General features: G+C 40.4%; 2 protein-coding genes across 2 annotated transcripts; both read right to left on the bottom strand.

Annotated features, from left to right (window-relative positions):
* Positions 1–572: 572 nt before the first annotated feature.
* Positions 573–4,570, bottom strand: LOC306936676 (phospholipase A and acyltransferase 2-like). The gene is made up of 4 exons (XM_079520272.1): positions 4,437–4,570; positions 3,817–3,937; positions 2,578–2,879; positions 573–1,234 (listed from the first exon to the last, which is right to left on the bottom strand). Exons 1-4 carry the CDS (start codon positions 4,455–4,457, stop codon positions 1,133–1,135), a joined length of 546 nt encoding a protein of 181 aa, XP_079376398.1. The 5' UTR covers positions 4,458–4,570; the 3' UTR covers positions 573–1,132.
* Positions 4,571–6,178: 1,608 nt separating this feature from the next.
* bgna (biglycan a) lies at positions 6,179–14,655 on the bottom strand (the record flags this gene model as incomplete). The annotated part of the gene is made up of 7 exons (XM_079513660.1): positions 6,179–6,379; positions 6,990–7,128; positions 7,826–7,919; positions 8,312–8,422; positions 8,585–8,798; positions 10,460–10,572; positions 14,526–14,655. The coding sequence occupies 7 exons, from the start codon at positions 14,653–14,655 to the stop codon at positions 6,179–6,181; spliced, it is 1,002 nt and encodes a 333-aa protein (XP_079369786.1).
* Positions 14,656–15,079: the final 424 nt, after the last annotated feature.

Raw genomic sequence — 15,079 nt, 5'->3', positions numbered from 1 at the left:
CCCCCCCCCCTTACTGTTTATGTTTCTTTTCCTTTTTTACCTCCTTACATGATTTTCTGTTTTTTATATATAAAAAGTATATATTTGTTCGTCTCTTGTTCTGATTAATTGAAAATGGTGGACCCTGTTGTAAACAAGTGTAATGCTTTATCAGTGTGTACAGTAACATGAAATTAAATGAAATGATTACTATATTTACCCAGGGTATCTGGGCTAAGCTCAAGAACTTGTTTCCAGCCAGGCCCTGCTCATAGAACACATTTCATCGTAGTGGTTCAATGCCTTGTTCAAGGGCACTTCAGCGGTGGTAATTTTAACGTGTCGGACCGCTGATTCGAACTGGCGACCTTCCGGTATCAAGACTGCTCCGCTATCCGTTCGGCCACCGCTGCCACCAGTCTTTGTATTGAGTTGTGCTTTCATGTGAAATGTACCCATTCTGCAAACTAAATATTTTAATCAATCAAAGTCCACAGAAAAATTGGTTCATAATTTATAATCAAAATCGGTTTGACCACTTTAACCCTTATAGTAGGCTACTTTGGCTACCGGTATTCAAAAATGCAAATCTGCAAGCTCACAACGTGTCACATCGCAACACGTTTTTTATTTATTTATATTTTCGTCAGAAATATATTTGAACATTATAAACAACAGTAATTTTGGCAGTTTGATTACAGTAATATTGAGATAATTATCCGTGCAACATTTTATTTTGTATTTGCATTCATGTGTGAAAGGAGAAATCCTTGGCATCAAATTAGTTCTTAGAATTTTGCATTTCGAGGAATAATCTTAAATCTTTTCTGAAACAAAAAAAAATCACATTTGTGTGAAGTGAGGGGCGCTCTTATCATCATCATACATCATCATACATCACATTCTGTGCTCAGCCAATGAAATCATCACAAATGTGGTACACACAAAGCTGGACATAGGCAGAAATCTTGGACAAGAAATTCACAGACAATGCAGTTTTACACATTTGTGGAATATTGTAAATCATCATTGGACGGGCCCTGAGATCCTTGTATGACGTGTGCTTGTGATGTGCGTGTGCGTGCGTGCGTGCGTGCGTGCGTGTGTGTGTGTGTCACAACAGTGCAACTTTCCTCTGGAAATTGGAAATAAGTTAAAGTTTGAATAAGTCCTGAGATATCCTTTTGGAGGCAATGGTGTCCTGGAACAATTCTGTTGCCCCCTCACACTCTTTATTCTTGGATCTTCCAGGAATCTAGAAGAAATGGCAGAATGAAAAACAAAAGATTCACAAAATAGAACATCCATTTTTATTTATTTGTTTGTTTGCTTGCTTGCTTGCTTGTTTGTTTGTTTAAAGTCTAGGTCTGACCTTGATTATATGATCCGACTAATTGATCAAGGGAGTCTGAGTTTGCCCAAAATAGGACATATAGCATGATTTATTGGGAGAAACCAAGAAAGCATATCAGACATTAAGCACCCCCACAGCCCAAATGGAATGATCCTGAGTCTATTGCATAATTTGTTTTTTCATGATTCAAATCAGACTGATTCGAGACGATTTGGCCAATCAGATTCGACTATTAATTTCCATCCACCAGCTGTCTAAAAACCCGGAAGAGACGCCGGCAGACAGCGGCTTTTGGCCAATCTTAGGTGTGCTTACAGTCTTACACCCATAGGAGGGCTTGATGGTCATGTGCTGAACCTACTATGATGTAATGTCCTACTCAGTGACAGCAGTGGCGTGCACAGACATTTAGAGGGGCAGGTGCTCAAGTTAAAAAAGGGCACCTTGTGCAGCGCGTGGAACCGGCCGGTTGCCTTAATCCATTTTGGGCGGGAACCCCTTTTGGTGTTAGCATTATGTTATGCTTTAGCTATTGAAAAATAGCAGATCTACAAGCTCATAGCGCGCCACTCGGTGGCGCGCTATGAGCTTGTAGATCTGCTATTTTTCAATACTTGTAGGTCTGCTCTAGCACCCCCTAGTGTCTATCTGTGCACGCCACTGAGTGACAGTCTTTTCTTGTTTTTCTTTGTTTCTTTTTTGTGTGTGTTTTTAAGTGGTATATGTTAGGTTTTCATGGTGGGTTTTGTGAGGCTCTACGTGTTGTCTTGGTGTGTTTTTTAGCCTGCCACCAATCTGTATGGTAATTAACCTGTGATGTCATATCCTATAAAAGCCATGTTTTATCTTGTGTCACCCTGATGAAGGTAGTTGTGTCGCAACGCACACTTTAAATTAAAGGCATTTTAAGAGTTCCTTGCTCTTCTTTTTGAGTGGTGCAAACCACTCCAACAACTGGCTTTGTACCCGTGTTCGTACCAAAAAAATGAGCATGGTTACTATGGTCACTCAGTTCACACAGGTGTGATTTCAAAAAAATGAGCATGGTTACTATGGTCACTGACATTACGTCAGACCACAGCTGATCAGTCTATATAAGACCTTGCACCACTCAGTTCACACGGGTGTGATTTTTTTATATATAAATTCCTAGTTGGGGACCAGCCTATAGTTAAACAGCCTTTTTATACTATTAAGATTCCCTGTATTCTGCAGCAGAGGAATTGTATCATTATCATTATTACCTGGTTGCAGACAGCCTTTCCATATCGTACAAATGTGGCAAAGTGTTCACAGTTGAAGGAGAACAGATCATATGGGAACACCGCATTAAGAAGGCCAGTGAGGCGATTCTGCATAGCTTCCTTTGAGGATGGCTCGAATTCATGGAAACTGTTACTGATCAACACACGGGCTCCATCGGGCACAGTCACCACAGCCAGTGGCATCCTGCGTATCATGGTTTGCCCGAGAAGAAGGTCCCCTGCCATTGATTGCACAGCTGATTGCAGGTACTGGCGCACATTGGACATCAACCTAGTCTCATCTAAAAGGAGCAGGAGAAAGTAAGGGGGGGGGGGGGGGGGACAAATTTGATCTTGAACATACTCAAATGTTTAGGTTTAGATTTTCAGTTTGCCTAAAAGAAACTCAAGAAACTTGAGGTTTTTCTCTTATTTTGTCTAATCACTTGTCTTTAATTATTATAATAAATGATGTAGGCCTATATCCCCTAATAGACATATTGCAAATAAGAGCTGGACGATGTTGACATACATACAGTATAGGCCGGCCGGGCCTAGGTATCCTTTAATGTAATTTAAAATGGCCTGGGCTGTGGCTCAGCGGTCCAGGCACATTGACTGGTAATCCAGTCTGGCAGTGTGCCACGGGTTCGACTCCCGATCCCGACGGCCCTCACTGCATGTCACCCCCCACCCCCATCTCTCTCCCCACCTCCTGTCAGCCTACTGTCTGTCCCTCCATAAAAAATATAAAATAAAGGCGAAAGCCACAAAAAAAAACATTTAAATGTAATTTAAAATAAAAACAGATAATCAGCCACTTAAGCCCAACTACTAGTCTACTTCAGTGGAGGATGAATAGCCAATGCATCAAATTGTTTGATGCTATGTGTGCTTGGAGATCTGCTAAACTTGGGGGAAATACCTTTCATGACAAGCTCAAAGTAGCAATGCTACTTTTAAATGGTGCATTTATAGAGTGCTTGTATCCAAAGCGCTTTACATAGACTGCATTACATACACACATTAATACGGTTACCAGTGGCAGAGCAAACCATGCAATGCACCAACCTGCACAGTGGGAGCAATTAGGGGTTCAGCGTCTTGCTCAAGAACACTTTGACCCTACTGTAACTCTGGGGGAGCCCAGGATCGAACCTGGAACCCCATCCGGCCGCTCTAGCAGCCACTCTACCCCTGAGCCACTGCCGCCCCAGACATAAAATTTGATTGCCTTACCTGCTACAGCGAAATGCATTACATGTCCATCTTCTTCAAATACACCCCAGTGTGAATATCCCATAGGGTATTCAAATTGGATCAAGTCTCCAAACTTGGCAGTGGACACGATTTCACCCATCTGTTCATTAAAGAATAGCATGTAAACAACAGAAAACCAACCCTTTGCAGTGATCTCCACCCACCTGTCTAGTTTTAAAGCAGGTTTGGCAGCATTGCGCATTGAGGTGCATGCACAATAGTTTCCTGCTTTATATTTTCTCTCCTACTGTATATTTAGCAATGGTATAAATGGTATTTAATCACTGTTATTTTCCTAATGTAGTCTTTTTTTCCAATTCTGCAACATCTTGTGGATGGAATACAATAATCCATCTAGTTGACATAAATCTGACAGTGTCATTGACTGCACATTCATTTGTTATTTATGAACATTCTGTATATATAGAGATGATACTCCTCCTTTCTTAGAGGTTTACAATATCAGTTGATAGCAAGAAACTCACAATTTACACCTGCTGTCATCATAACATCAGACTATAGGTAAACACACAGATCCATACTCAGTGGTATACATACCTTTTTCCTGTGCATTTCAAACCATAATTCAATGTATTTACCTGTTCTTGGTAATAGTCCATTATAGGCTCCTGACAAGTTTCTCACAGTGAAGACTGAATGAATATCTCTTCAGGTAACCTGCCCTACTGGTCATGTCATTCTACTAATCTAGGTTGAACAAATGATTTGTAAATTCCCTGTTGCAAGAGTGAAGACATCGGATTGGCCGACATGCTGAGAGGCTGGTCCTTGTGTGTAGCACAATTTGTAATCAAGACTCGGGAAAGTTGCTCAGAAGTGCAATACGTTACTCTTTACTTATTACTCCTTTAAAAAGTAATATTTATTTACTTATTACTTGGATCAGCAGTAATTAGTTACATTGCTTGTTATATTACTATATTTTCGCTACTGGTAAAAAAAATACCTATAATACAACCTGTTCAACCAGCTCAGTGGCCTTGTGGTTAGAGTGTCCGCCCTGAAACTGGGAGGTTGGGGTTCGATCCCCGGCCGGGCCATACCAAAGACTGTAAAAATGGGACCCAATGCCTCCCTGCTTGACACTCAGCATCAAGGGTTGGATTGGGGGGTCAAATCTACTAATCAAGTTTTTCCAGAGCGCGGCACGGCTGCAGCTCACCGCTCCTTGGCTGCGGCTCACCGCTCCAAGAGATGGATCAAATGTGGAGAACAAATTTCACTGCGGTAACGTGTGTGACAAATCGTACAACTTTGAACTTTTGTCCGGTCATCTCCTTTTAGAACTGAATCCTCTTTATTGGAACAATATATTCCTTACAGCAGTGGTTCCCAAACCTTTTCATGTCAAGGACCCCCAAATTGACACTTATTAGCCTGCAGACCCATTTAAAAACATATGCCAGGGACCCCCATATGAGAACATTTTTATGGCTCTAGCAGTGATTCTCAACCCGTTAATTTCCATGCATTAGTCTACGGACCGCCCATTTAATGTTGTGTCTATCTCTGGGACCCCCAATTTATATTGTAAAATTAATGTTAATTTAACTCGGTGTACAAATTTGGTTCCATTTGTTCCAAAATATCATTTAGCTGGGGACCCCCTGCAACTCCCTCAAGGACCCCTGGGGGTCCCCAGACCCCACTATGGGAACCACTGCCTTACAGGATCACCAATCTGCCAAAATGCACACATTCCAACCTCTCAAACTGGAGAGAGATCTCTCTCTCTCTCTCTCTCTCTCTCTCTCTCTCTCTCACTGCTGGGGAAAGTAGTACACGTACAGTATTTTATTAAATAATAAGTTACACAACACCATAGACGTTTCATACAAGAATGACAATGGCAACACATAACGTTCAACAAAGTTTATAAAGCATTGTGAGTACATCACATTTTGTATCAACAGTCTGTGCTATTTTATTGTTGGGAAAAAGTGGAAAAAGGAAAAAATATATATTGCATAAATTGTATCAATTCAAAGGAGCTTTATTGGCATCAGTCAATTGTGGTCAGCCATACCTATGAAAACAACTTGATTCATATGACCCATTACCTTCAAAATGACTTCTCTATGTGGATGTGTCCTTTCCATGCACAAGAAGCTGCAGTTACAGTAATAACCAAACTTCAACCAATAATAATTGGTTCTATTGACAGGCCTGTGTGTCAAAAGCTGCCACACAGCTTGCTCTGGTCTCATTCAATGCATGTAAACTCCTAATCTTTCTCATAACGTTTTTCTGGACATTCTGCCTAATATATTTACTTCTGGGTGGCTTGCGTTTCCCCACAGTCCAATACCCACTTAAGGCACTATTTTTTCTGGTTATTACCAAGCTGTATGGCCATTCTGTCATTGACGCAGCGGAAAGTAGTGGGCTGCACCTCCCAGTACTTGACTGGATTGTCAAACAGACTGATGCCATTGTAGAACGTCCTCTTCATTCCAAAGCCATGAGGGCAGAAGGCATCCACGTCCACTGTGCTGATGTTGTTGGAGTGCAGGTACACCACCTTGTGGAGGAAACAAGCACAGGGGATTGGATTACATTTTTATCTATTGCACACAGAATACATCTTCCTACTTCCAGGCCCCTTCCCTACTTCCTTCACAGGTGTTACTGATGATACAAATTAAGGCTCTGTTACATTTAGTGTACAGTGGGTCTCAAACGTTTTAATTTCAATTTCCCCCATAATTACGGAGTGTACAAATGGAACCAAATGGATTTAGTTCCATTTGTACATTCTCAGAGTTACACACCCACATGAGGCCTTTTATTTGAACCAACTCAATGACACTTTTGAGACCCACTGGTGTTTCCAGTGAGCCAACACGCACAATAGCAGCACCCTGACTCTGTTTGACCAGAATGGAACAGAGCCTTCATTAGTATCATCGGTAACACCTGTGAAGGAAGTAAGGATGGGGCCCAAGTTCTTTCCAAAATGGCGTGTGTGCCCATTGGAGATTGGATGTTGTATTCATTTAAAAATAAAGGAGGTGTAACTGACTTAGTTTAGTTTGTTAAAATAATTGAACTCTAGGTGTTTGCTGTGTAATAACAGTCTTTGTGTATAGATGTTCAAGCCACTCCTGGCCACTACCAGTCCTCTACTATACCTGCAGGTACTTCATCTCAGGCAGACCAGTGGGCACACTGTTCAGCAGGTTGTTCTCCAGGTGAAGCTCACGTAGGTTGGGCACATAGTGCAGACTGTGCTGCTCGACGTGGCGGATGCGATTGTAGCCGAGGCCCAACCTATAGTACCAGGAAACATGCATGTGCACTTAAACATTATGAAGTTGCAAACATGACATACATGCCATGCCAGAACAAAATGTCATAATGATGGAGCATTTTATCAATTGAAAAATCAGTGTTTCTGCAAATCCCTAGGCTATAGATGAGCGTCGCAGTCCCGGCCCCCTTTCATGACGACTACAGGCCCGGAAAATAATTTCCCATGCGTTTTTCCCATAGACGTTTCAAAAAGTATTTATTTAAAGATCTGTAAGCCTCAGACAAAGCCAACTTGACAAATCATGACGACAAACACCGAACAAATAATTATTTGTTGTTGTTTTTCTTCTTTGTAATTATTTGTTCGGCCCAAAATATTGTGTTTATTGTCATGATTTGTCACAATCCGAGTTGGCTTTGTCCGAGGCCTGTCTTTAAATAAATACTTTGGGAAATAAACGTCTATGGGAAAAATGCATGGGAAATTATTTCCGTCGTCGCCATGAAAGGCGGGACTGCAACGCTCTATACAGGTATACTTTGATGTAAAGTATTACTAATAGCGAACACCAATTGACAAGCTTACAAGCTTGAGTTTGCTATAGGAAATGTTGTAATCTTTTGAACTGTTTTGCCCATAATGACATACCCAGGTGGTCTAAAAACACTAAAGTATTTTACTGTCTGCTAACTTTGAGATTAATGTTGTACCTACCTGTACAATTCCACATATTGTACCAGGTTTCCCACCTCAATAGCCTGAATTTGATTATGATCCAGGTGCAGTTCACGGAGCGTATATGGGAGGTCTGATATGTGGGGGGAAAACAGTTATTGATTATTTATCGCACACTCACACGCACGCACACTCACACTGTTAACAGGCTCTGTGAATATCTGTAGTCCTATAGTTTCCTGATTGATCTCTCTCTCCTCCTCTTCTTCCCTTTCTCTTTAATATGGAAAGAACAGAAACGATGGAGCTTGCACGAAAACGAATTTCACCCAATGTTTTACACCTGTAAACGTGTCATGTGACAATATACAGTTGTTCTCCTTCATATGTGTTTTCACTTAGATTGCGGGCTTAGATTGCGGACAGCATTGCTAATTGCTGTCCACATGGTAATGTGAAAAAGCAATAATAAAACAAAATGAGCCTATACAGTATATGCTTTTACTGCGTGTGTCAGACTTTTACCAGTTGGAATGCCTGTGAGTTTAGCCTCTGAAATTCGCAGGAAGTTCAGCCGAAGTCCATCAAATGCACCTGGCGCCAAGCCACTGTTCTTGATAGGATTACGGCCCAACTCTACATGTGACGAAAGGAACAACATTCAATACAAAAGTGTCTTATTTGACGTTTATATTTATATGATATAAGGAATTCATAAATAATCAAGTGGATGGCAGCGCTCTCACCATAACTATAATTACAACGACAGTGGTGAATTATACAGTGATATTCACTCACCGATAACGTTCATGTTGTCCAGACCCAAGAATGTCCCAGAGGCTATTTTCTTAATTTGGTTGTCATGGATGCGGAGCTCCACCAGGGAAGGAGGCAGGTTCTTGGGGATGGCGGTCAGCTGGTTGTGGGAAAAGTATAGCTTCTGCATGCGTACGAGGGGAAGGAAGGCCCGAGGGTGGACCCTGGAGATATGGTTGTTGACCAAGACCAGAGCCTGCGGGTCAGGACAGATCAGATGCAAAAAAGGAACACGTGTCAGTGCAGTAGTTCCAAAACTGGGGGTCGGGACCCCCAGGGAGTTCCTGGGTTATTACAAGGAAGCTTTGAGAAGGAAGAGAAGTGGTCACGTGACTGGGTTGCGCCATGACACTTTCATGGACACTTTCATGGGAGCCAAACTCACACCGGAAGTGCAATGAATACATGGCAGTGAATGGAGCCGGCTGGACCAGCTCATAACAAACATTATTTATGAACAATTGAGACCTTTGTCATATAATCAGTTCAGGAATATGAAAGAAGACATATCACAGGTTGTTTTCTAATCACTTACTTTTTGATGTGCACAGAGTGCACAGTATATAATTTTATCTGAGGATCTAATACAGCAGCAGGTATCGTTTCTGGCTCCGAAGTATCGTGAGATTTGGCTGCCAGACAGGAAACGGTGGGAAGCCTTGCGATACTTGGTACGTTCAGAAAAGTACTTTGTGCTCTTTAGATACCATACCTCTATAAAAATGAGTGTACACATCGAAAAGCAACACGGCAGACAATAATGTGTTACATGTCTTCTGTTATTTTCCAGAAGTGATTACTTTACAAAAGGTCTCAGTCATTCATAAATAATGTTTGTTCATGAGCTGGTCACTGAGCTCTCATTGACTCCAGTGCATTCTGCTAAACTTCCGGGTAGTTTGGCTCCCATGAAAGTGTCATGGCGCAGCCCAGTCACGTGACCACTTCTCTTCCTTCTCAAAGCTTCCTTGGGTTATTAGGGTCGACGTGCTGTCTGTTTGCTAGGATCGAGCTTACCAGCACTCCACTTGCCTCCCAACTTGCCCCAGACTATTCATAAGTACTCTGCCTTGGGTATGCAGGCTTATTACCCCACACTCAATGTCTTCACATATTGTACAGTTAATATAAAACGCATGCAGGCACATTTCAGCCACCTCGTTTGCCCATTAGGACCACTCTACGCAACGTCATCAAACAGTGACGCGCACCTATGGTAACATCATTCTACAGGCCACAGGTTTCTGCGTTACCCCTTTTTGTGTGTGTGTGTGTTATGTGTGTGTGACGCCAGGGGCTCCATTTTCATCACTGCTAAACCCCTTATCGCTAAACTTCTTTGCCTTTTTTTACTATTTTGAAAAACATGTTTGAATAGTTCAACTAGCCAATCTACATTGACACGTTGTGAGCTTGTAGACTGGCCATTTTAACTATTCAAAAATGTTTTGCAAAAGGGTAAAAAAGGAAAAGAACTTTAGGGATAAGGGGTTTAGCGGTGACGAAAATGGAGCCCCAGGGGGCCATTTTTGAAACTAGCTCCTACACACTTCCACTCGGTTTGAGCATAGATATATAAATAATAGAGACGCAATGCAATGCAAGTGGATGGGAGGGGAATTCCGGTGTCGTCTCTATTATTTATATATCTATGCTCAAACCAAGTGGAAGTGTGTAGGACGAGTGGCGAGGAGCTAGTTTCAAAAAGGGGGCTAGAGCTTTAGTCAGAAGAACCCAAGTACATCCTCAGTGTTCATTTAACTCTGGAATTATGGAAATGGAACTAAATGGATCCGTAAGGAACCATTTGGTTCCACTTGTACACTCTCATGTGATGAAGCTCAGTTTGATTCTTACATAGAGGTTGGTAAGTCCCTTTAAATCATTCTCTCTGATCTCAGTGATGTAGTTGCCTTGCAGGTCCAGTAGTCTGGTGTCAGGGGAGATGTCATATGGCACCCAATGTAAACCTGTGGAAAACAAACACAGATTCACAATTAAAATGTAGGATACTAGAATTTCGCGGGCCTTCGGCCCGCTCATCCTAGCGCCATGCGATACGCAAATGGGAAGAAGGCAATGGCAACGCATGATGTTTTCATTTATGCATTTGCTTGGAAAGCGCAAAGTTGCCAAGCTGGCTGAGTGGCCTTGTTTGTTTTTGTGTATTTGCGTATGAAAGCGAGCATGGCAAGGCGCAGGACAGTGTTGTGTTATTATTTTTTATTATTATTATTATTACATGGATTAATATTCTGATGTACTGTACTGTACTCTGTACTGTTGATATTATAGTTGTTAGTGTTGTGTTCTTATTTTTAATTATTATTATTACATGGATTAATATTGTGATGTACTGTACTGTTCTCTGTACTGTTGATATTATAGTTGTTATTAGTGTTGTGTTCTTATTTATTATGATTATTATTATTATTATTACATGGATTAATATTGTGATGTACTGTACTCTGTACTGTTGATATTATAGTTGTTATTAGTGTTGTGTTCTTATTTATTATGATTATTATTATTATTATTACATGGATTAATATTGTGATGTACTGTACTCTGTACTGTTGATATTATAGTTGTTAGTGTTGTGTTCTTATTTATTATGATTATTATTATTATTATTACATGGATTAATATTGTGATGTACTGTACTCTGTACTGTTGATATTATAGTTGTTATTAGTGTTGTGTTCTTATTTTTTATTATTATTATTATTACATGGATTAATATTGTGATGTACTGTACTGTTCTCTGTACTGTTGATATTATAGTTGTTATTAGTGTTGTGTTCTTATTTATTATGATTATTATTATTACATGGATTAATATTGTGATGTACTGTACTCTGTACTGTTGATATTATAGTTGTTATTAGTGTTGTGTTCTTATTTATTATGATTATTATTATTATTATTATTACATGGATTAATATTGTGATGTACTGTACTCTGTACTGTTGATATTATAGTTGTTATTAGTGTTGTGTTCTTATTTATTATGATTATTATTATTATTATTACATGGATTAATATTGTGATGTACTGTACTCTGTACTGTTGATATTATAGTTGTTATTAGTGTTGTGTTCTTATTTATTATGATTATTATTATTATTATTACATGGATTAATATTGTGATGTACTGTACTCTGTACTGTTGATATTATAGTTGTTATTAGTGTTGTGTTCTTATTTTTTATTATTATTATTATTACATGGATTAATATTGTGATGTACTGTACTGTTCTCTGTACTGTTGATATTATAGTTGTTATTAGTGTTGTGTTCTTATTTATTATGATTATTATTATTACATGGATTAATATTGTGATGTACTGTACTCTGTACTGTTGATATTATAGTTGTTATTAGTGTTGTGTTCTTATTTATTATGATTATTATTATTATTATTACATGGATTAATATTGTGATGTACTGTACTCTGTACTGTTGATATTATAGTTGTTATTAGTGTTGTGTTCTTATTTATTATGATTATTATTATTATTATTACATGGATTAATATTGTGATGTACTGTACTCTGTACTGTTGATATTATAGTTGTTATTAGTGTTGTGTTCTTATTGTGTATTATTAGCGGTTGGTGGCGTGTGTGTGTGTGTGCGTGCCATTTCAGCTGCATCGCGAGGCGATCCAAAATTCCCCCACAGCGCACACACACCCACACACACACACACACACACACACACACACACACACACACACGTGCGTTGTACGCAGCTGTTTTGTGTTGCAGCGCGTTGTTGGCGCGCGAGCGTGTGTGTGTGTGTGTGTTGTTGTTCTTATCCATATATGCGCCTCGGTTCATCCCGTTTGTACCACGCCAGGTGTCTTTCCCCTTTCCCACTGTTCCTGCCAGCCTGCTGTTATTTCCCTTTTGATGATCGATCTGCACTCGTATGCTCCTATTGCTACATTTATGTCTATTTCCCTGCCTAGCGACTTTTTTGCTGCCCTATCTGCCATTTAATTCCCTTCCACCCCCACATGGGCTGGTACCCAGAGGAAACCTACTTCCCCTCCTACTTTCTCGATGTTAACAACTCTCGTGGGTCACGTGGTGGGCTTTGAGCAAATGGGAGAGGGAATGTAGTGTTGCCAGGTCCTTTGCCAGGTCTGCGTATTGTAAGCGAGTGGTAGTGTGTGTAAGTAGCGTGTTGAATGGCATTTTTTCTGTGCTTGTTTTCATAGACGTGGCAACAAATTAGCACAGTAGCCAATGGGAAAAAAGGATGCAGTGTTGCCAGGTCCGCGAGTTTTAAGCGTGTTGTAGTGTGTGTGAGGAGCGTGTTGTTTTCTGGGCTTGTTTGCATAGACCTGGCAACAGTGTTCTGTGGCCCGTGTGTGAGTGCGTGCGGGGGTGTCGGTGCTTGTGGCGTGTTTGTGTTTATTATTGATATTGATATTGTTTGTGAGTCTGGACGGGAGCCGGCTTTAGTGGCAGTGCAATGGCAATTTTGACGCGGGTGGTGTTGAGTGTGGGCGTGCGGCGCGACATGAGGAGATAGCCGTGGATCGACGCGGAGGGTAAGTCTGTGACGTCTTAGTGCGTTGTTGCAGTGTGTGTGCAGTGTGTGTTGCAGCGTGTCAGTGACGTAGTAGCTGGTGACTTCGGGTCCCTTTTCCTGGGTTGGGTACACCTTTTCAAATGTATAATAGATAGGCATTTAGCAGATGCTGTTTATCAAAGTCTTTGATAACAGCATCTGCTAAATGCCTTCAATGTGACTTAGAAGGTGAACGGCACCATGGACCCTAGAGCCTCTACACAAATGTCAGGGTAAATACTTATAGTCACGCAAGTACAGTGCCAAGAGAAAAATGCACTGCTTTAAAGTAACTAGGATACCAAGTCACACCTATAGCCTCATATCTAAACAACATGTGAAATAACATTATTAACGTCAAGCAAAACAAATGGATAAATAACAAAAACATTATAAAGTAACCAACCTGCATAACTAGCATATATCCACTTTTAAATCAATATGCAACTGCTATCAATCCAAATCATACTGAACTATAGCACATTTTGTACAGGACTACAATGTGTTTTGTTTTGGTTTAACCACATTATTACACATGATGGATACATGGCCAATAGTTGCTTATCAGACTTTACATTTCCGGACAGATCTGGACATTACAAACGTTTTACAAAGAGCTCCCCGCAGTCTGAAAGGTTTATGAGTCAACCGGCTACTTTTATCATCAGACTGTAATTTGCTAAACGTTAGGTAATGCTGTGTGGCTACGGGTTGTGAGAGCATATGCTGCACTTTGTGTTGTTGTCTGGGAGTATGTAATTTGCTACAAAAAGACTGCATCCACGTTGCACTGGCACAGGGTGGAAGGAGACAGTGGGATATTGTACTGTAGCTGGGCAGAAACTATTGTACTGTACTTCCACCGGTACTGTATATAAACAGGTGGTACATGTACAGTATACAAAGTGGAGTACGGGTGATTCTGAAGCTCTTAATTGAAGCAATTAGGCGATAACAATTTATCTTCATGTAAAATAAACAATTCTAAATGACCAAAGCAACATCGTTATGTTTCAAATAACACCATTTCAAAAACCTGTACATTTTGTTATTTCCAAGTTGGCCCCTGAACCATTTGCAACCACTTTGAATCTGGCATTACTATTTTGGGGATGTCATTACAAATTACAGAAGAAAATATGTAAAAAAAAATATATATATATATATATTTTAAAACTTTTAATTTCCAATTAACAATAATGAAAAAGATATTAATGTTTCATTACTTTATTACTTTTTTTTTGTTTTTACACAATGCTATATGCTATTTTTAAAATGGGTCTTAAATAAACACTTTCAGTGCTCCGTTTTTCATGAATCACCATCTTCTACATTCACTCACCCAGGTCAGAGCATTGCACTATCTTGAGGTGGCACTGACATCCGAATGGGCACGTTGGGTGTTCTGAGGGCTTGGACTCCTCCTCGAAGCCTGAGCCATAGTACTCCTCGTCGTTCATCATCATCGCCATCAGGCCTGACACGTCAAAGCTTCTGCCCAGATCGGGGAGGCCCCGCTGCTGGAAGGGCTGGACGACAGAGCGCGCACATAGTGGTGTCACACACACCAGCAGGAGAAGCACTGTGGTGATGGCGGGACGCATGTTTCCTGCGTCTCTTGTTCAGGATGTCTCGCCCTGCATGTGTGAAAGATATAAATGGGAGTTTTACGTCATGCATTGCATATATTCCAGTGCGGTTGTCAAACGTTTTGTAATGTACATTTAAACACTTTTTTAAGCCCTTTTTTTAAGCCCTTTATATTTTCAAACCTTTTGAAGTATAGCGAAAATCTGCAAGCTCACAACACATTGCATCACTACATGTTGTGAGTGAGTGTGTAGATCTGCTATTCTCATTTGTGAAAATGTTTGAAAGTTTAACTTTGACACATCA

Source organism: Electrona antarctica (genome assembly GCF_951216825.1).
Source record: "Electrona antarctica genome assembly, chromosome: 2".
NCBI classification, from domain to species: Eukaryota; Metazoa; Chordata; class Actinopteri; order Myctophiformes; family Myctophidae; genus Electrona; species Electrona antarctica.
The sequence above is the reverse complement of the archived record's forward strand: the minus strand, read 5'-3'. Positions and strand labels throughout refer to the sequence as shown.